General features: G+C 42.3%; 1 protein-coding gene across 1 annotated transcript in view; it reads left to right on the top strand.

Annotated features, from left to right (window-relative positions):
* FGGY (FGGY carbohydrate kinase domain containing) overlaps window positions 1–21682 on the top strand; it is a 433297-nt gene that overhangs the window by 346787 nt on the left and 64828 nt on the right. The window contains exon 14 of the mRNA XM_082264806.1: window positions 8643–8737. Coding sequence (XP_082120932.1) covers window positions 8643–8737 — 95 coding nt within the window. The remainder of the gene's footprint in view (window positions 1–8642; window positions 8738–21682) is intronic.

Below are 21682 nucleotides of genomic sequence, written 5' to 3'. Positions count from 1 at the left end.
CCAAACGTCCGCCTCGATACCTTAATGACTTGGAGAGGATCTGCAAAGAGGAGTGGGGCAAAATTCCTCCTGAGATGCGTAAAAACCTGGTGGCCAACTACAAGAAATGTCTGACCTCTGTGATTGCCAACAAGGGTTTTGCCACCAAGTACTAAGTCATGTTTTGCGAAGGGGTCAAATACTTATTTAGATCATTAAAATGCAAATCAATTTATAACTTTTTTGAAATGCGTTTTTCTGGATATTTTTGTTTTTATTCTGTCTCTCACTATTAAAGTAAACCTACCATTCAAATTATAGACTGATAATTTCTTTGTCAGTGGGCAAACCTACAAAATCATCAGGGGATCAAATACGTTTTCCCTCACTGTATACCATTTATTTTCATTGATACCGTTAGTTTAGGTTAACATCTATCACAAAAGTGCACGTTTACGTGCAGAACAACATTGCCCTTTAGCAGACAAGTGGAGGTGCCATTAGCTGTTTATGGCACCCCATGCGTTTGCAAACATGAGCATTCTTGCGCATGCAAAACAGCATGGTGTCGCGCACAGGGCAGATAAATGGACTGCACGCCACGCGTAAAAAAACGCCCATGTTTGGTCGCACCTGTAGGTGTTACCCAAGCCTTCTTGCCCATTTACATTTGCGGACTGCCTTAAGGCACCGACAATAATGCAAGTTACACTGATCATCCATGTCTTTATGGACCTTGCTCTGTGCACTGGTCAAAATCATTTGGTGGAGGGGGGATTATGGTGTGGGGATGCTTTTCAGGGGTTGGGCTTGGCCCCTTAGTTCCAGTGAAGAGAACTCTTAAGACGTCGGCATACCAAGACATTTTGGACAATTTCATGCTCCCAACTTTGTGGGAACAGTTTGGGGATGGCCCCTTCCTGTTCCAACATGACTGCGCACCAGTGCACAAATCAAGGTCCATAAAGACATGGATGAGCGAGTTTGGAGTGGAGGAACTTGACTGGCCTGCACAGAGTCCTGACCTCAACCCAATAGAACACCTTTGGAATGGAGACTGTGAGCCAGGCCTTCTCGTCCAAGATCAGTGCCGGACCTCACAAATGCTCTTCTGGAAGAATGGTCAAACATTCCCATAGACACACTCCTAAACCTTGTGGACAGCCTTCCCAGAAGAGTTGAAGCTGTTATAGCTGCAAAGAGTGATCCGACTTTTGAATCCTACGGACTAAGACTGGGAAGCCATTAAAGTTCATGTGCGTGTAAAGGCAGGCGTCCCAATACTTTTGACAATATAGTGTGTGTGTGAACCAAGCCTAATAGTGGTAGAGTCTACTGTGGTGTTTTTATTACTGAAAGATCAACAAGATAAAAGATAACCAACGCATTTCAAGGGTTCACACGCCCCCTTCATCAGATTCAGGACTTGTATGTTATGTCGCTTTAGGATTGAGTGGACTCAAAGTGTTGAAAGTGTTTGTAGATTTCACATATATATATATATATATACACTATATATTTATATATATATATATATATATATAGCGCCTGAAAATGTGATATAATGCATGCTTTTATCACAACAATTATTTGCCTCTCCTTCTCCTAGTAACTAGACTTCCATTGGCTAAAACAAAAATGCTCAAACCTGCCAAAAGGTGCGTTATAACATGCATTACAAACACTGCAAAAATGTTTAAAGAAGCTCAAGTGTAAACCTGTGCATTGGGGTACTCTTCAGAAATACATCTCTTCAGCCAACTCTGAAAAAAGACCCACCACCGATATCTTGTCAGAGGGGTGGTAGAGTCTACCACCCATGTGAAAGAAACCTGAGGGCCCGACACCCAATAGTGATAAGAGTCCAAAGTGATATTTTTGGCCGATCTGAATGGTTCCCCCATGCATCCCTATGGGGCATCGGATGTCAGTGGAGACATGTCCGCTGACATCAGACCCGATCCGATCCGTCAAATCTGGACGGATGGAAACCCTATTTTCCATCCGTCCAGCGGATCGGATCGGATGAGAACGGACCGACGGTCCTTTCCCATCCGTTTTCCCCCATAGAGATGCATGGGGACCTGACAGCTGTGTCTCTGCACACAGCACGGAGACAGCGCTGTCATCCTCCTGCTCAGCGGGGGATCGGCGGATCGATCCCCCACTGAGAAAAACGGACTCTGTCCAACGGACGGAGTGTGTGAAAGGGGCCTTAAAAAAAAAATGCAACGTGTTTCAGGGGTTCACACTCCCCCTTTATCAGGGCTTGTATAATATGTCACTTAAGGAATGCCTTGACTCCGGAAGGGTTAAACGTGTTTGTAGATATAATGTCCATATATATATAGAGCACCTGAAAACATGATGTAATGCATTTTTTTGCCTGTCCGTCTTTTAGTTAGACAGTTACATAGTTAGTGAGGTTGAAAAAAGACATCAGTCCATCCAGTTCAACCTATGATGTGTGTGTGTGTTTGCTGTTAACCGTACATTGTATACCCCTGTATGTTGTACATTGTATACCCCTGTATGTTGTACATTGTATACCCCTGTATGTTGTGGTCTTTAAGGTGCCCATCTAATAGTTTTTTGAAACTATCAATGCTCCCTGCTGATACCACTGCCTGTGGAAGAGAATTCCACATCCTTACTGCTCTGACAGTGAAGAACCCCTTACGCATTTTAAGGTTAAACCGCCTTTCCTCTAGTTTTAGTGAGTGGCCACGTGTCTTATTGTATTCCCTTTCTCTGAATAGTTTGTTCCTTATGCTAGGGTCGCCAGTACAGTATTTGTACATTGATATCATATCCCCCCTCAATCGTCTCTTCTCCAGAGAGAATAGGTTCAGTGCTTGTAGTCTTTCCTCATAGCTGATGTCCTCCATTCCCCTAATTATTTTTGTTGCCCTTCTCTGGACTCTTTCCAGTTCCAGCACATCCTTCCTGAGGACCGGTGCCCAGAACTGGACAGCAAACTCCAGATGTGGCCGGACCAGAGTCTTGTAGAGCGGGAGAATAATCTCTTTATTTCTGGAGTGAATCCCCTTTTTTATACATCCCAGTATTCTGTTGGCTTTGCTTGCAGCAGCTTGGCATTGCATGCCACTGCCAAGCCTGTTGTCTACCAGTACCCCCAGGTCCTTTTCCATCCTAGACTCACCCAGAGGTTTTCCCCCCTAGTGAGTAGCTTGCTTTCTGGTTTCTGGCCCCCAAGTGCATTACTTTACATTTTTCAACATTAAACCTCATCTGCCATGTAGTTGCCCAGCCCGTTATTTTGTTCAGGCTTGTAAGGTTTCCACATCCTGCATAGAAGATATTGGCATGCTTAGTTTAGTATCATCCGCAAATACTGAGATTGTACTAGATATCCCCTCCTCTAGATCATTTATGAATAAATTAAACAGGATTGGTCCCAGGACAGAACCCTGGGGGACCCCACTTTCCACACCCGCCCAATCCGAGTACTCCCCATTAATCACCACCCTCTGTACTCTCCCCTGGAGCCAGTTCTCTATCCAGGTACTCACCTTATGTTCCATACCTACCTTCCTTAGTTTGTACAGTAAGCGTTTGTGGGGAACGGTGTCAAAGGCCTTTGCAAAGTCCAGATACACCACATCCACAGGCTTACCTTTATCTAAGTGGCAGCTCACTTCATCATAGAAGGTTAATAGATTGGTTTGGCAAGAACGATTTTTCATGAATCCATGCTGATTACTACTAATAATACAGTTTTCATTACTAAAGTCTTGTATACTGTATAGTCCCTTATCATCCCCTCCAAAATCTTGCAGACTACTGATGTTAGGCTGACCGGCCTATAGTTACCCAGGATATTTCTCAGTAACTTTGAATTAGCTAAGACAAAGGATGCTCAAACCTAAAAGTGCCTGAAAAATGCATGTGAAAACACACAGAAAAAAATATTCCAAAAATGCTTAAAGAACCTCAAAGCTCAAGTGTTGATCTAGCCTTTGGGGTGTTGGCGTTGGGGTGCTACCAGGGGAGGACTGAGCCGGGGGCAGGGGGGGCAATCCCCCTCCCCCCGGGCCACTCTGATGCCCTGCAAAAAGGCTACACCGCTTCTGCCACAGACATGCCTAAAGGATTCCTGGTGAAGAGAAGTAAAAAGTCTCAACTGCTGACCTACTGAGTGTGGGATGAAGACAAGGACAGACCGCAGGCCGCCCCCCAGCATGGATGATGTAAACTGTGTCTGAGCTGAGACCGGTTCCATGCCCTACTGGAGACTCTCCTTCCCCAGGCAGCCCTGACCGAGCTGTCCCATCTCCCCCCAACTGCCCCCTGCAGGCCAGGTCAGGAAACTAGATTCTAGAGTAGAGAGTACCTGGAGCAGAGCTTCAGCCTGGAATGGGGGTCAAGAAAAGGCGAGGAAGGGGGAGAGTGCGGGGGGGGGGCGAGTTGCTGCACCAAGCTCCTCCGGTTTGTATTTGCCCCCTGGGCAAAAAGTTGGCAGTCAGCCCCTGGGTGCTAGTCAAATTAAAAGTCCCTCAGCTGCCTCTGGAAATGCAATCCACCAATGACTGCTTTTCAGAGGGGTGGTAGAGCCTGTAGAGCACAAAGGGCACCACACCAATGATAATGGAGTCCAGAATGGCGTGTTGTGGTATTGAAAGACCTACAAGATTTAAAAAAAAAACGCATTTCAGGGGTTCACACTCCCCCTTTATCAGTGCTTATATGTTAGGTCAATCCAAGAATGCCTGTATTTTGGAAGCGTTAAAAATGTTTGTAGAGTTTACATTCACATAAATCGAGCGCCTGAAAACGTGGCATAATTTATTTTTTTTCACACTATTTTTGTGTCTCCTTCAACACATTAATGTGCGTTGTAGTAAAGCACGCATTGAAATGCGCATTACCGCAACCTGATTGCAAAAGGGTGCGTCAACCACCAATACAAAGCAACACTAACCTTTTTTTTTTTCGGATTTAGTTGATGTTAATAAGAATAGACAGAGAATTTTAAGCATTCTACATCTGTATGATATCGTAAAATAGTGTCAGCGTTTTTTTATGTACTGTTTTTGTTGCTCGGAGTTGCACTTACATTTTTGGGATAGTAAATGATACGGCAAAATACAGCTGTGGTGTCTGTGGTTAGCCGGGATCTACAAAGCATTGTCAGGCCATGTAGTCAATTATCTCACACTTGTGTACAGCGCTTGTTTGTGGGTGATGTCATCGCCTTGAAGGGTAAAGATCATCAGACATCTTTTTTTTTTTTTTTTAAAGCACTGCTGAAACTATTGTGCTCGGTATGGAGCTGCAGCTTTGATAAATTAGGATCTGCTACTGTGAAAATAATTTCCTCCTTGTAACAGGTTGATTGAGTCAAGTAGTCTTACGTGACTCACTTTTCCAGGGATGAATAATGTTTGCTGGCGGTGTAGCGTGAAGCTCCATTTAATGATCTTCAGACGTTACGTGCTGCTTGATTGTCATCGCCTAAACAGAAGGTGTTCACATGTCATCGCTTCCATCGCAAATTGGGAAAAATTAGGAGTTTATTTGTCAATTTAGAGTGGGTGGAGGCTGTGCAAATTATATACCCAAATGATTTACTCCATTGGCCAACTGAGCCCCCAGAACCGCACCCTTCATATAGAGGGACCTTTCCTTACATTTTCTATCTTGGAGGAACCCTTGAAATAATTTTCAGGTCTCAGAGGACTCCTGATAAAAAAATGTCATATACTATATAGATAATTTATGGTATATTAGGGTAAACCGTAAGCTGTGGAAGTGATGTCACTATAGAGCAGTGGTGTCCAAACTGTGGTCTGTGGGCCTGATTTGGCCCTTTGCTTGCCTTATCCAACCCTTGAAGTACCATGCCACCCACTGACAACAATTGCGGGGCACTATTCCTCCCACTGATACCAATGATGGGGCACCATTTGTTCAATTGACACAAATAATAGGGCACCATTTCTCCCACTGACACCAATGATGGAGCACTGTTCCTCCCACTGTTACCAGTGATGGACCACTGTTCCTCCCACTGATACCAATGATGAGGCACTATTCCCCCCAATATTGGGGCACTATTCCTCCCACTGATACCAATGATGTGTCACTATTCCTCTAACTGATACCAATAATAGGCCACTATTCCTCTCACTGATACCAGTGATGAGGCACCATTCCTCCAACTGATACCAATGATGGGGCACTATTCCTTCCACTAATACCAATGATGGGGCACTATTCCTCCCACTAAAACCAATGATGTGTCACTATTCCTCTAACTGATACCAATAATAGGCCACTATTCCTCTCACTGATACCAATGATGGGGCACTATTCCTCCCACTGACACCAATGATGGGGCACCATTCCTCCAACTGATACCAATGATGGGGCACTATTCCTTCCACTAATACCAATGATGGGGCACTATTCCTCCCACTGATACCAATGATGGGGCACTATTCCTCCCACTGATACCAATGATGGGGCACTATTCCTCCCACTGACACCAATGATGGGGCACCATTCCTCCAACTGATACCAATGATGGGGCACTATTCCTTCCACTAATACCAATGATGGGGCACTATTCCTCCCACTAAAACCAATGATGTGTCCCTATTCCTCTAACTGATACCAATAATAGGCCACTATTCCTCTCACTGATACCAGTGATGAGGCACCATTCCTCCAACTGATACCAATGATGGGGCACTATTCCTTCCACTAATACCAATGATGGGGCACTATTCCTTCCACTGATACCAATGATGGGGCACTATTCCTCCCACTGACACCAATGATGGGGCACTATTCCTCCTGACACCAATGATGGGGCACTATTCCTCCCACTGACACCAATGATGGAACACTATTCCTTCCACCGATACCAATGATTGGAATCTATTCCTCACACTGATATCAATGATGGAGCACTATTTCCCCAACTGATACAAATGATGGGGCACTATTCCTCCCAACAACACCAATGATGGAGCATTATTTCTCCCCTAAATACCAAAATAGAGCACCATTTCTCCCGTTGATATCAACATTGGGCCACCATTCCTCCCACTAAAACCAAGGAGGAGCCGCCCTTTACTTCCACTTATGCCAAGGCGTTTTAAACTCCCACTGGACACAGTCCGGCCCCCCTAAAGCCTGAAGGACAGTTAACTGGCCCTTTGTTTATAAAGTTTGGAAACCCTTGCTATAGAGTATTGGACACCCAGATAATTTTATAACTCACCCCCTGCTCTATAGAACCAAATTATTTTCAGTACTAATATTAACATAAAGGAATAATAATATTGATGGCCAGAAAGGACAGCCAGACAGTGAAAATGGTGGTGGCTTATGACAAAGTCAGATCAGAAGGGCCACCCTTACACTTCTCTTCAGTTGGAAAGGTCACCCCTAAATTGTTGGCTAGTAGAAGGGCCCCCTTACATGGGTTGTCAATGGAGAAGTATCCTCTTACATTGGTGGTTCATGGGAGCAGTGTTAATTTCGTCGATTAAAACCGACTAAAATGTTTTCGTCGACTAACTTAACACAATTTTAGTCGACTAAAATACAACTAAAACTAAAACAATTCAGATGACTAAAATACGACTAAAACTAAAATGGCATTTTAGTCAAAAGACTATAACTAAAACGAAATTGAAATTTGCTGCCAAAATTAACACTGGTGCATGCTCAAAGCTTAATACCATAAATAATAACATATTAGATTTTTCACTCTAGGACCACCAGTAGTATATAATGAGTTTGGAAATTGTAGAGAAATGCTTGGATAATGTATTACAAATTACAATTGAACTACACCCATTCGATTATAGATGACTAAAATTAGTTTTAGTCTACTAAAATGTAGGACGTTTTAGTCTACTAAAATGTAGGACGTTTTAGTCGACTAAAATGTACTGGAGTTTTAGTCAACTAAATACAACTAAAACTAAAACACTTGCAGAAGACTAAAATGGGACTAAAACTAAAATGCCATTTTAGTCCTAAGACTAAGACTAAAACTAAATTGAAATTTGCTGCCAAAATTAACACTGCATGGGAGAGGGGCCTCCTTTCGTTAGTGGGCAGTGGGAAAGGGGCCCTTTACATGACTGGTCAGTAAGAGAGGGGGCCCCATCACTTCAGTTGGTGAAGAACCCCCTTACATGGGTGGTCAGTGGGAGAAGGGTCCCCTTCCATAGGTTACCAGTGGCAGAAGGGTCCCCTTACATAGGAGGTCAATGCGAGGTTTCTCTTACATTGTTATTAGTGGAAGAGGGACCACTCTGCATAAGTAGTCAGTGGGGGAAGGGCCCCCTTACATCGGTGGTTAGTGGAAGAAGGACCCCCTTACCCTTGTTGCCAGGGGTGAAGGGCCGCTTACATAGGTGGTCAGTAGGAGAAGAGCCCCCTTACATTGGCAGCCAGGGGGACAAATGTCCCCTTATATCGGTGGTCAGTGGAAAAGTGCTTCTTTAGACTGATGGAAGAAGAAAGAATGCCTGGTTAGATTAGTAGTTAGAGTGACCCTTACATTGGGGGATATTTAGAAGAAGGCTTCTACATTGGTGGTCAGTAGTAAAGTGCCCCTAAACATTGGTGGTCATTGGGGAAGAATTTTTTTATTTATTTATTTATTTATTTAATGCGTACAGGTCTTCCTGTCATCCTATCCAAAGAAGTAGAGTCGGTCCTCGTGGGTGCTGCCATTCTTGGTGCATGTGCTTCCAGTGATTTTTCTTCTATCCAGGTATGTCTTTCTTCAATTTAATGGGCTGCCAATGCCCTCATTTTGTGCCAAAGGCGTGTATATATATATATATATATATATATATATATATATATATATATATATATATATTTATTTAGTTTTTTAATACAGCTTCACCAAAATGCATAGTTTTTTTGTTACTATGTGTTCTGGTGCACTAAAAGGCGTTTGCCTTAGCAAGGTGTGTTATTGTGTCATTAAGAATGAAGGGAGTAATGGAGGGTTATACCTATAAGATTTTTGGCCACCTGTCCCCCATTGGGGAGATTCCCCGTCACTTCCCGTCCCATAGCCAAAACAGGAAGTCAAAGTGAGGAAATCCCTGGTTGTCACCAGAAATAGGGCTCCCATTGGAAGATTTCCCCTTCATTACTGTTCTGATGTCAACCCAAAATTTGGGATTTTCTTTTCTTTTAACTTTTAATGATAATGATAAACAGGACAAATAGGGTGAATCTCCCTAATGGGGACACAGACAGCAATAAAAAATAACCCAGTAAAGTCCTTTCTATTGTTCTCAGCCACCAAATCCCTTTTTTTTAGAGGTGCCCCGAAATTAAAATTTTGGTGGCAAAACCGAAAATTCAGGGTGCACTTGGCCGAAACTAAAACCGAAGTTAAAGTTTTTTTTAAAAAATACATATTTTTTTATATTATTATTATTATCATCATATTAGTATTATTATTATATATTATTATTATATTTCTATAATTATTTGTATTGTATTCAAATTTTTAACCTTAGAAGGGCCAAGCCTTTTTCTGACACACAAGTTAAAATCAGTATTTTTTGCTAGAAAATTACTTAGAACCCCCAAACATTATTTATATATATATACAGTATATATATATATATATATATATATATATATATATATATATATATATATATATATATATAATTTTTTTATTTTTTTTTTTTAGCAAAGACTCTAGAGAATAAAATGGCAGTTGTTGTACTATTTTATGTAACTCGGTATTTGCGCAGCGGTCTTTCAAACAGAATTTTTTTGGAAAGAATACACTTCACTAAATTTAAAAAACTAAGCAGTAAATTTAGCCCAATTTTTTTGTATAATGTGAAAGATGATGTCACGCTGAGTAAATAGATACCTAACAAGTCTTTGTTTAAAATTGCGCACACTCGTGGAATAGCGACAAACTACAGTACTTAAAATCGACATATACAAAAATATATCTAAATCGACAGTACTTAAAAATGTTTAACGGTTACCAGTTTAGAGTTACAGAGGAGGTCTTTTCCTAGAATTATTGCTCTCACTCTGATGATCGCAGCAATACCTCACATGTGTGATTTGAGCACTGTTTACATTTGTAGATGCGACTTACGTATGCGTTTTTTTATGGGTTTGAGAGCACACGGGGACGGGGTCGCTTTATATTTTATTTATTTTTTTCCTATTTATTTTATTTAATTATTTTTTTTCACTGTCCCTTTAAAAAAAAAAAAAATCTGATAACTTTTATTGCTGTCACAAACCTTGTGACAGTAATAGGCAGTGACAGGTACTCTTAATTTAGGGACCCCAAATCCCTCCTTGGCACTTAAAAGTATTCAAAACGCCAAAATCTGCATTTTTTTAATACTGTAATTTTTATTTTATTTTTTAAATTGGCGCCATCAGCAGCTGAGTAAACTGTAAGTGATGTTGTGACGTCGCTTCCGGGTTACTACATCGAAGACCCAATCGAAACCGAATACGGCTTAATTCGGGATTCCAGCCAGCGGACGTGCGGGCTGGTGGCTCAGGTCTCCCGTGGGACGGGAGACCTTGCAGAGTGGCAGAGGGCTCAGGACATGGTGGGGACATCCCCTTTCACTCCTTATGATAACGGCTGAGCTTCTGATGAGCGGCATCGGTTGCTATCAGGAGTAAACTGTAAGTGATGTTGCGACGTCGCTTCCGGGTTACTACATCGAAGACCCAATCGAAACCGAATACGGCTTAATTCGGGATTCCAGCCAGCGGATGTGCGGGCTGGTGGCTCAGGTCTCCCGTGGGACGGGAGACCTTGCAGAGTGGCAGAGGGCTCAGGACATGGTGGGGACATCCCCTTTCACTCCTTATGATAACGGCTGAGCTTCTGCTGAGCGGCATCGGTTGCTATCAGGAGAAAGCCGACTGCTGAGTCTAAAAAAACGGTACCGGGGTGATGCTTGCAGCTGCATATCACCCGAGTACTACTACTTTCTCAAGCCAACGTACAGGCATGTCAGTTTGCTGGAAGTGGTTAATTTATATCATGAATTTAAATGAATGTGGATTTATTGTTGGCACCTTTTGAAGCGGCGGTAAAAATCCTGCTTGCTGTATTATTGGTGCATATGTGGTCAGTTAAAAAATCTGCACCAAAAGCACACCTCTCAATTAAAATGCATTGAAAACACATCAAGAATCCATCAAAAATGCACCTGTGTTTCATTTTTGATGCATTTTTTGAGTCACATGACCTGTGAAAAACACACTATAAGCAAGGTACAATCTAAGCAAAATCGTGGGCATTTTCGGCAGCCGTTATTGGCTATTTTTCTTCTTTCGGCACAACGCTGAAAGCCCTATTTGTGGCCGCCGAAATTTTGGTACATCACTACTTTTTTATGATGTTGCAATCTGACTCCCTGTTAGAGGATGGCTTTTTTTTTTTTTCCATGGTCGTACTGTATGTAGGATTTGTAGTGTACATGCAGTGTCTTGAAAAAGTATTCATACCCCTTGAAGTTTTCCACATTTTGTTATGTTACAACCAAAAACGTAAACTTATTTTATTGGGATTTTAGGTGATAGACCAACACAAAGTGGCACATAATTGTGAAATGAAAGAAAAATGATAAACGGTTTTCAAAATGTTTTACAAATAAATATGTGAAAAATGTGGCGTGCATTTGTATTTACCCCCCCCTCCCCCCATCCCCCGAGACAATACTTTGTAGAACCGCCTTTCCCTGCAATTACAGCTGCAAGTCTTTTTAGGGATGTCTCTACCAGCTTTGCACATCTAGAGAGGGACATTTTTGCCTATTCTTCCTTGCAAAATAGCTCAATATTCTGGCTCCAATTGTTGTAATAGTGACTTATCACTTGCCTGAGACCTATTCCCGGCCTGAACAAATATAATCACCACGAAAATCAGATGGCTGAACTCACCAGACACCGTTTATTTCCATTAATTTAGGTTGTATTGCAAGCAGTAGGTATAGCAGACAACAAAATGTAGCAGATGATTGAAGGATGCTATCTGCAGGTCAAAACATGGTAATGTGTTACCGGATGTGAGCAGATTGTATAAAGGCCTAGACCAGTGGTTCTCAACTCCGGTCCTTAGGACCCACTAACAGGCCAGGTTTGCAAGATAACTGAAATACATCACAGGTGATATCATTTGCTGCTCAGTGATTGCAGTACTCTAGTCTGCATCTCCCCAACGTAATACTTAAAATCTGGCCTGTTAGTGGGCCCTGAGGACTGGAGTTGAGAATAGGGTTGCCACCTCATCCCTTTAAAACAGAACACATATTTATTACACAGGTTCTGGAGCAAATTTAACGCAGAAAAGGCACTAAGTGAATTTAATTACCACCTTAATCAGCCACAGAAATTGTGTAATTAATATGTGTTCAGTTTTAAAGGGATGAGGTGGCAACCCTAGTTGAGAACCACTGGCCAGACAGATGTGGCCATCTCTATTCCCACAAGCATAAAGAAGCAGGAACAGGAAGCACATCATAAATGGGAGGGGACAGGAAGGAACACAGAACAGAAAGACAGAAAGCAAGTGCAACAACCAAGATAACCACAAGATGGCAGTATAAACCAGTTTTCATGGCATTGCCACAACTATGTATTATAATATATTGTACATATTGGTGTAACAGCACACTCAAGCTCTGTCAGATTGGATGGAGAGAGTCCATGAACAGCAATTTTCAAGTCTTGCCACAGATTCTCAATTGGATTTAGGTCTGGACTTCTAACACATGAATATGCTTTGATCTAAACCACATGTGCCAAACACAGGGCCCGCAGGCCGAATGTGGCCCGCCAGGCCATTTATGTGGTCCTTACACCTCTCCTGTAGCTGCGGCATCCCCCCCCCCCCCCCATCTCCACCCCACCTTGTCTCAGCAATCAAGAGCAGAGAGGAGGACAGAACTCTTCCTACTTGTGTAAATAGCTGCAGCACCCCCTCATCTACTCTTCCATTGGTCTCACCATGCAACTAAATCCAGCCCTCCTCTTCCTCCAGATCTTTAAATTTCTGCTTCCCAGAATCCTTCCCTGCAGCAACACAAGGTATGGGGGTGCACTACTGTGATGTAAGGGCAGGTGGGGAACCTTTACATCTGATATAAGGGGGGTGGGGTGCTCTGGACATCTAATCTTACAGATACAACCGGCCCTTTGAGGGCAACCATAATGCTGATGCAGCCCTCATTGAAATTGAGTTTCACACTCCTGATCTAAACCATTCCATTGTAGCTTGGCTGTATCTTTAGCGTCGTTGTCCTGCTGGAAGGTGAACCTCCGCCACAGTGAAGTGTGCGTTTATGTGCCTAAATATGACAATGTTGTTTTTCCTTTTTTCCTTTCTTTAACCACTTGCCGACTGCCGCACGACTATTTACGTCGGCAGTCAGCCCCTCACAGGCAGAGTGACGTAGATCTACGTCGCTAGCCTGTGAGGGTCTAGGGAGCTAGCGCGCGCTCCGGAGGCGCGCTCCCGCGTGGTCACGGACCCCCCCGCGCGTGTGACCGGCGGACCAAATGTCACTCGGCGATCGTCGGTGCAGAGGGAGAAAGGCAGGCGGCTGATGTAAACAAGCCGCCTGTCATTCTCCCCTGTGTAGGTATGGTGATCATACGGTTCTACTATGTAGGACCGTTGATCACTGCTCCTACAGCTCAAGCCACAGCCAATCACAGTTAGAATCACGCCCCTAGGGACACACACCACCCCTCCCTCTCAAAAAAAGTTAACCCCTTCACTGCCAGTGTAATTTTGCAGTAACAGTGCATATATATAGCACTGATTACTGTAGAAATGTCACTGGTAACCCCAAAAGTGTCAAAAATGTCAGTCAAGGGTCCGATCTGTCCGCCGCAATGTCGCAGTACCGCAAAAAAAATCGCAGATCGCTGCAATTATGCGTTAAAAAAAAAACACAACAAAAATGACAAAAATCTTTCCCTTTGTTAGTAAACGTGATAACTTTTGCGCAAACCAATCAAAATACGCTTTTTGCAATTTTTTTATCAAACATATGTAGCATAAAACAAATTGGCCTAAAATGTTAAAAAATTTTGATTTTTACATATTTTTTTTTTTTTTTGGGAATTTCATATAAAAAAATTTGAAAAATATTGCTATTTTTGCAAAATTGACGCTTTTTTTGTTTATAGCGCATGATCAAAAAATCGCAGAGGTGATCAAATACCACCAAAAAAAAGCTCTGTTTGTGGGAAAAAAAGGACGTCAATTTCATTTGGGTACAGCGTCGCACGACCGCGCAATTGTCTGTTAAAGTCACGCAGCGCCGAATCGCAAAATAGGACCTGGTCTTTGAGCAGCCAAATCCCCAGGGGCTTAAGTGGTTAATTGCCTCTAAACTCCTGTAAATGCCTATAGTGTGCATAGACACATAGGCTAACATGGAGGAGCGTTTAGAGGCAGAAGAGAAAAAAAAAAGTTCAAATGTCTGTAAAAGCAGCTCAAGTGTATATGAGCCCTAAGGATAAAATGTAATGCCTGACGTTTAATTTGAACCTCCTGGACAGAAACAAACCAATGTGCATAGTAGACAGCCTGCTATGGCTGTACAGTAGAGACATTGTATGGAAACTCACTGACCTATCCCACGGCTAGAGCCATATCCATGCCTCCTTAGAAAGAGAGTCTTCTAAAAATTGACAGCAAATGAACTTCATTAAATAACTCCACAGGTTGTGTGTAACCTATTGACACAGAGGGTATTTTTTATGTGTGACAGGTCCTCTTTATGAGGGTCAACCTTTCAACCGTGTTAATAAAAAAAGATGTTCCATTCTGACTTTCCCCCTGGAAAAATGCCATACTTATTCCTTAGATCGTTTGTAACCGATCACCTCTAACTGTTGAGTCAACGTTAACGCGCTCCTGTTTTTTTGTTTAACCGCAGTATATTTACGGAGGAAGAATATGAATTAAACCTGGAGACTCTTTCCATTCTAGAGCCACTCGGCCGGCTCTGTAAAGTCATTTTGCAGCTGTTCGGCCTGGCGGTGACTCAGAGGGAAGTTTGCTGTGAATTCGGCTCAGGTTCGGTGTAATTGGACGCTGTAAAAACACACAAGAAGGGAACGGCTGAATGTATTGTGTTTTTGGGCAAGAGAGAAAAATGAGGGCATGGCGCAGCGACTTAAAGCGATTGTGGGCCCCCAGCTTTGGGGTCACATCATAGTCTTGTAGAAGATACTTTGCTAAGGTTTCTGTATGGTTTGCTACCCCTCCCACAGCCTCATCTTCTTTGGGGCATAGTGTGCAGAGACCCCATTTACTGAGCTGTGAGCAGTGGTACAAGTGTTACCTATCCTTTAAAATTGTAACAGTTGTCTAGGTGAATGGGAAACACCACACAATTTTTTTTTCAAAACTTTATTGTCCCAAAAAATGCTCCAAAACATATTAGCTGTATTTGTACAACTAAAAAACTCAGAATTGGGAACAGCCAAAGGTTTTTTTTCATGGTGCTCCACACAAATGTTTCACTTCTAACAGGACCAACCAACCAACGCAGGGACCCTACATAATGTTAGATGTAACCTTTTGGGGCTAAACAAAGTACAGGCAGACAGTCTGTTGATTCACTGAACGCTGCTTTTCTTTCGGAGCAGGAACTATACTCTTTATTACTCTTTTGAGGCATAGACAAAACATGAACTCACAAATGTAACACTGCCATCTAGTGGTCATACAATGTATTAGGCACACAGCAATGACATACAGTGGTTGTTGCTGATTAAATACAAACCTTGTATGCTAACACCCCCACTCAACAACTACTATCTATGTCAATCCCATTTCTGATCTAAGATCCACAAATCTGGTTCTAGCTAGTGGCTTTGTCAAAGCATCAGCAATCATTTTTTCCGACTCACAATACACAAGTACAATCACTTTCTGATCAACTAAGTCATGAATGTAATGATGTCTGACATCGATGTGCTTGGTTCTTCCATTAATTTTCTCACTTGTTGCAAGCTTAATGCAAGCCTGATTATCCTCAAATAAGACGGTAGGTTCTGATGTTGCTTCTCCAAGATCCTTGAGTAATTGCTGTAACCACACAACTTCTTGACTGGCATAAGCTGCAGATATGTATTCAGCTTCTGTAGAGGACAATGCCACTGACATCTGTTTCTTGCTGGACCATGATATAGGACTGTCTCCCAATTTTAATAAGTAACCACTTGTGGATTTGCGTGTGCTGTGATCACCTGCCCAATCGGAGTCCACATATCCCACAAGGTTTAAACCACCACTTGCTGATAGTTTCAAATTTAAGTCTTTTGTCTGTTTCAGATATCTCATAACTCTTTTGATCGCATTCCAGTCTCTTTGACGTGGTTTATCAACTTGCCTGCAAAGAAGAGACATGCTGGCTGCAATGTCTGGACGTGTAGTGGTTGCAATGTAGAGAAGTGCTCCCACTGCTTGTCTGTATTGTTCATTGGATGTGAGAAGATCATCTTCTCCTTCTAACTTTGGATAGACTGTATCCATAGGTGTGCTTTCTCCTTTCGCCTCTGTCATTTCTTCATCAGCGGCTTTATACCATACTTGTTTCTCATGCATTGGCAGTTTCTGCATCTCTTTCCATGAACCTGGTTCAGTTTGAACAGCTCTGCGAGCTATGTAAGATAAACGTTCAGCTGGATCACCTTTATTGATTCTGGTTGATTTTCTGACTGAAGGTATTTCTGGTTCAGTTTCAGGTTTTGATTCTTCTGCAGTTATTTCTATTTCTGTATCACTTTCCTTATTTTCTTGAGTGACTGATGGATTCTTTCTCAGCTTGAAAAGTTTGAGTCTGTTGTTCAAACTTTGAGCACACAGAACTTTCATCAATAATCACACTTCTGCTGACTGTTACTTTGTTCGTGTCTTGATGTAAAATCCAGTATCCTTTTTGAGATTCACTGTACCCCACAAGCACACCTTCTTTTGCACATGCATCCCATTTTGTACGTTTTTCTTTTGGAATGTGTACATAGGCTTTACTTCCAAAAATTCTGATGTGTCTTAAATCTGGTTTCCTTTTGTTCCACAGTTCATATGGAGTTTTTGTTGTTGCTTTTCCCGGCAAACGATTTTGAAGATAACATGCAGTTGTGATAGCTTCTCCCCAGTATGTAGTTGGCATATCAGCATCAAATAGCATGCTCCTCCTACTTTCACACAGTGTGCGGTTCATTCTCTCTGCAACTCCATTTTGCTCTGGGTTATATGGAACTGTTGTGTGGAACATAATTCCATGCTTCCTGAGAATGGCTTGTGTTTTACCACTTGTATATTCTGAGCCATTATCTGTTCGTAGTACTCTGGGCATTCCGCCAAAAATATTATTTACTTGAGCGAGATACTCTTCTAATTTCTCTGGCACTTCATCTTTATTGTGAAGTAGAAATACTGTGGTATACCTGGAGTAATCATCAATGAAGGTCAGGAAGTATTTTTTCTTTCCTGGAGTCATAGTTTTCATTGGACCACAAAGATCTAAATGTATTAAGTCCAGAGGTTTTTGGGATTTGCTGTTGGTCTGCTTGGGAAAAGATGTCCTTGCCATTTTTCCTTTAATACAGCTGGTACAAATCATTATGTGATCACATGGATTAATCTTAATACCACTTGCATAGTTATTCTCAACTATTTTCTTAATTGTATCAGAATTTCTGTGCCCCAATCGTCTGTGCCAAGTGTGGATGCAGTTTGAATGTTTATCCTCTTTGGCTATTTTAACCATTTCACTGCAGTTCAGCTGATACAGTTCATCTATGATTTTAGCCTTTGCAAGCAAGCAATCCCCTTTTGTTATGATACAACTGTCACCCTGAAATGTGACTACATTGCCTTGGTTAGTGAGTTTCTTTACTGACAAAAGGTTGCTTTCAAGATCTGGCACATACAGAACATTCCTCATATGGATCTTTTTAGTGATATCTGGAGAGATAGGACAGTATAGAAAGCCATTTCCTATTCCCACTGATTTCATAAATTGTCCATTAGCTGTAGTTATCCCTTCTGTTTTGCTTTCATCAAGCTGAGTGAAGAAACTTCCTCATTTGTCATGTGACTTGTAGCACCTGAGTCCACACACCATGCTTGCACAGAGGTGACACAATTTTTGGATCCGAATGCATACTCCTTTGTTTCTATGACATTCTTAGCTTGTTGTAATGCACTTTGTTTTTGCATTCTAGCTTTCCAGATTCTACAATCTGCTTTTAGGTGTCCTGGTTTCTTGCACACAAAGCATTCCCGCTTTTCTAGCTGCACTTTACTGTGTTTATTTTTGAATTTTGTCTTTAAAGCTGTCTCTGAACACACACTCACATTACTCATGCTTTCAGTTTTGCGCTTGTATTCATCCACAAGCTTGCCTTTAACATATTCCAGTGTCAGATCATCATCTGGACGTGCATCTAGTGCTGTGACAAGTGTCTCATAACTTTCAGGAAGTCCACTTAATAACAGCGCTGCAACATGGAAATCTTTTATCTCTTCTCCAATCCCTCTCAGTCTCTCCACCATCTCTAAGGTCTGTCTTATATAGTCCTGCATGTCCTGGTCTTTCTGTAGCTTAGTTTGATAGAGCTTTCTGATTAAATACAGTTTATTGCTGAGATTAACTCTTTCATGTGCTTTCTGTAACTCTTCCCACATGTCTTTAGCAGTCTGACAGTTACATATATATATGATTTGATCATCATCTATGCACAGGGAGATTGTGCTCTGTGCTTTCTGATCTCTGTCTAACCACTCCGCTGTGGGCTGTGCAGGTCTTGATTCATTTATACATTTCCACGTACCTTCTCTTATAAGCAGCATTTTCATCTTGAATTTCCAAGATTGGTAGTTCTGATTTGTCAGATTTGCAATGGAGAACTTTGCTGAGGGGATGGCAGCAGCCATTTCTGCTGTTTGTCTTTCTGTTGCTGTCTCCTGTACTCACTTGCTTTAGCTCACTGTATCTGGCTATATCCAGCGGTAATCTGTATTATATCCTGGGCTTCTGTAACATGTCCTGGGCTCATAACCTGTTAGATATAACCTTTTGGGGCTAAACAAAGTACAGGCAGACAGTCTGTTGTTTCACTGAACGCTGCTGCTTCTTTCGGAGCAGGAACTATACTCTTTATTACTCTTTTGAGGCATAGACAAAACATAAACTCACAAATGTAACACTGCCATCTAGTGGTCATACAATGTAATAGGCACACAGCAATGACATACAGTGGTTGTTGCTGATTAAATACAAACCTTGTATGCTAACACATAAGTTGAGCTGCAACAGACAAACTCCCACAAGGTCCAGGTTAGCAAAGTGGTTGAGATAGTGGTTGACTGATGGTAGAATCAACCACCATGTCAGCCACCTGGTTAAGTTGGACCTTGTGGAGGATTGTCTGTGGCAGCTTGACTTGTTGAGGGTCCTTGATCCTTGTGTTGGTTGGTTGGTGGAAACACCACATAAAAAAGTTTTCAAAACTTTATTGTCCTGATAAAGGGGAGTACACCCAAAACATGTTAGTTATAGTTGTATACCTTTCAACTAAAAAACTCAAGAATGGGAACAGTCAAAGGTTTTGAGACCTTTTTTCATGATGCTCCACACAACTGTTACATACAGTATCTAACAGTCTGTGGCAGCTTGACTTGTGGAGGGTCCTCGATCCTTATGTTGGTTGGTTGGTGGAAACGCCACGTAAAAACGTTTTCAAAACTTTATTGTCCTGAAGAAGGGGGAGTATGCCCAAAGCACGTTAGTTGTATTTGTATACCTTTCAACTAAAAAACTCAGGAATGGGAACAGTCAAAGGTTTTGAGACCTTTTTTATTGTGCTCCACACAATTTTTAAATTTCCAACAGGACCGAATCAGCCAACTCGGGGACCCTCCACAAGTCAAGCTGCCACAGACAACCTCCCACAAGGTCCAGCCTAACCAGGTGGTTGACAAGGTAATGGACTGATGTCAACTCCCATCCAACTTAGTCAGGTGGTTGACATGATGGTAGAGTCAACCACCATGTCAACCACCTGGTTAAGTTGGACCTTGTAGGGGATTGTCTGTGGCAGCTTAGCTTGTTGAGGGTCCTTGATCCTTGTGTTGGTTGGTTGGTCGAAACGCCACGTAAAAAAATATTTCAAAACTTTATTGTCCTGAAGAAGGGGGAGTACGCCCAAAGCACGTTAGTTGTATTTGTATACCTTTCAACTAAAAAACTCAGGAATGGGAACAGTCAAAAGGATTTGAGACCGTTTTTCATGGTGCTCCACACGACTGTTACATTTCTAACAGCCTGGGGCAGCTTGACTTGTGGAGGGTCCTTGATCCTTGTGTTGGTTGGTTGGTGGAAACACCATGTCAAAGAAGTTTTCAAAACTTTATTGTCCTGAAAAAGGGGAAGTACGCCCAAAACACATTCGTTATATATGTGTAACCGTCAACTAGAAACCCCGAAAAGGGAACAGTCAAAGGTTTTGAGACCTTTTTCATTGTGCTCCACACAACGTTTACATTTCCAACAGGACTGAATCAGCCAACTCGGAGACCCTCCACAAGTCAAGCTGCCGCAGACAACCTCCCACAAGGTCCAGCTTAACCAGGTGGTTGACAAGGTAATGGATTGATGTCAACTCCCATCCAACTTAGTCAGGTGGTCGACATGATGGAAGAGTCAACCACCATGTCAACCACCTAGCTAAGTTGGACCTTGTGGGGGATTGTCTGTGGCAGCTTGGCTTGTTGAGGGTCCTTGATCATTTTGTTGGTTGGTGGAAACACCACGTAAAAAAGTTTCCAAAACTTTATTGTCCGAAAGAATGGGGAGTACGCCCAAAGCACGTTAGTTGTATTTGTATACCTTTCAACTAAAAAACTCAGGAATGGGAACAGTCAAAGGTTTTGATACCGTTTTTCATGGTGCTCCACACAACTATTACATTTCTAACAGTCTGTGGCAGCTTGACTTTTGGAGGGTCCTTGATCCTTGAGTTGGTTGGTTGGAAACACCATGTAAAAAAGTTTTCAAAACGTTATTATCCTGATAAAGGGGGAGTACACCCAAAACATGTTAGTTATATTTGTATACCTGTCAACTAAAAAACTCAGGAATGGGAACAGTCAAAGGATTTGATACCTTTTTCATGGTGCTCCACACATTTTACATCTCTAACAGGACTGAATCAGCCAACTCTGGGACCCTCCACAAGTCAAGCTGCCACAGACAACCTCCCACAAGGTCTAGCTTAACCAGGTGGTTGACATTGTAATGGACTGATGTCAACTCCCATCCAACTTAGTCAAGTGGTGGACATGATGGTAGAGTCAACCACCATGTCAACCACCTAGCTAAGTTGGACCTTGTGGGAGATTGTCTGTGGCAGCTTGACTTGTGGTGGGTCCTTGAGTTGGGTTGGCTGGTCTGTTCTGTCATAAAGGCTTTTCTGAGCATGTCAGCCTAAGTGCTTTGCACATTGCACATATGCAGTTCAGTGAACAGTCCCAGCACGACGCTGTGCCAGGACTAAATTACAGCACCTTATCCCGGCCAATCAAGCTGGCAAAAAACTCTTAACCTACCCAGGAGAAAGCCAAGTGAATAATAAAGTACCAGATGGAGACGAAGATGATGAGACGAGGGCG

Source organism: Pelophylax lessonae (assembly GCF_965119305.1).
Source record: "Pelophylax lessonae genome assembly, chromosome: 8".
In the NCBI taxonomy this organism is placed as follows: Eukaryota; Metazoa; Chordata; class Amphibia; order Anura; family Ranidae; genus Pelophylax; species Pelophylax lessonae.
This window is presented reverse-complemented; position numbering and strand designations above follow the sequence as displayed.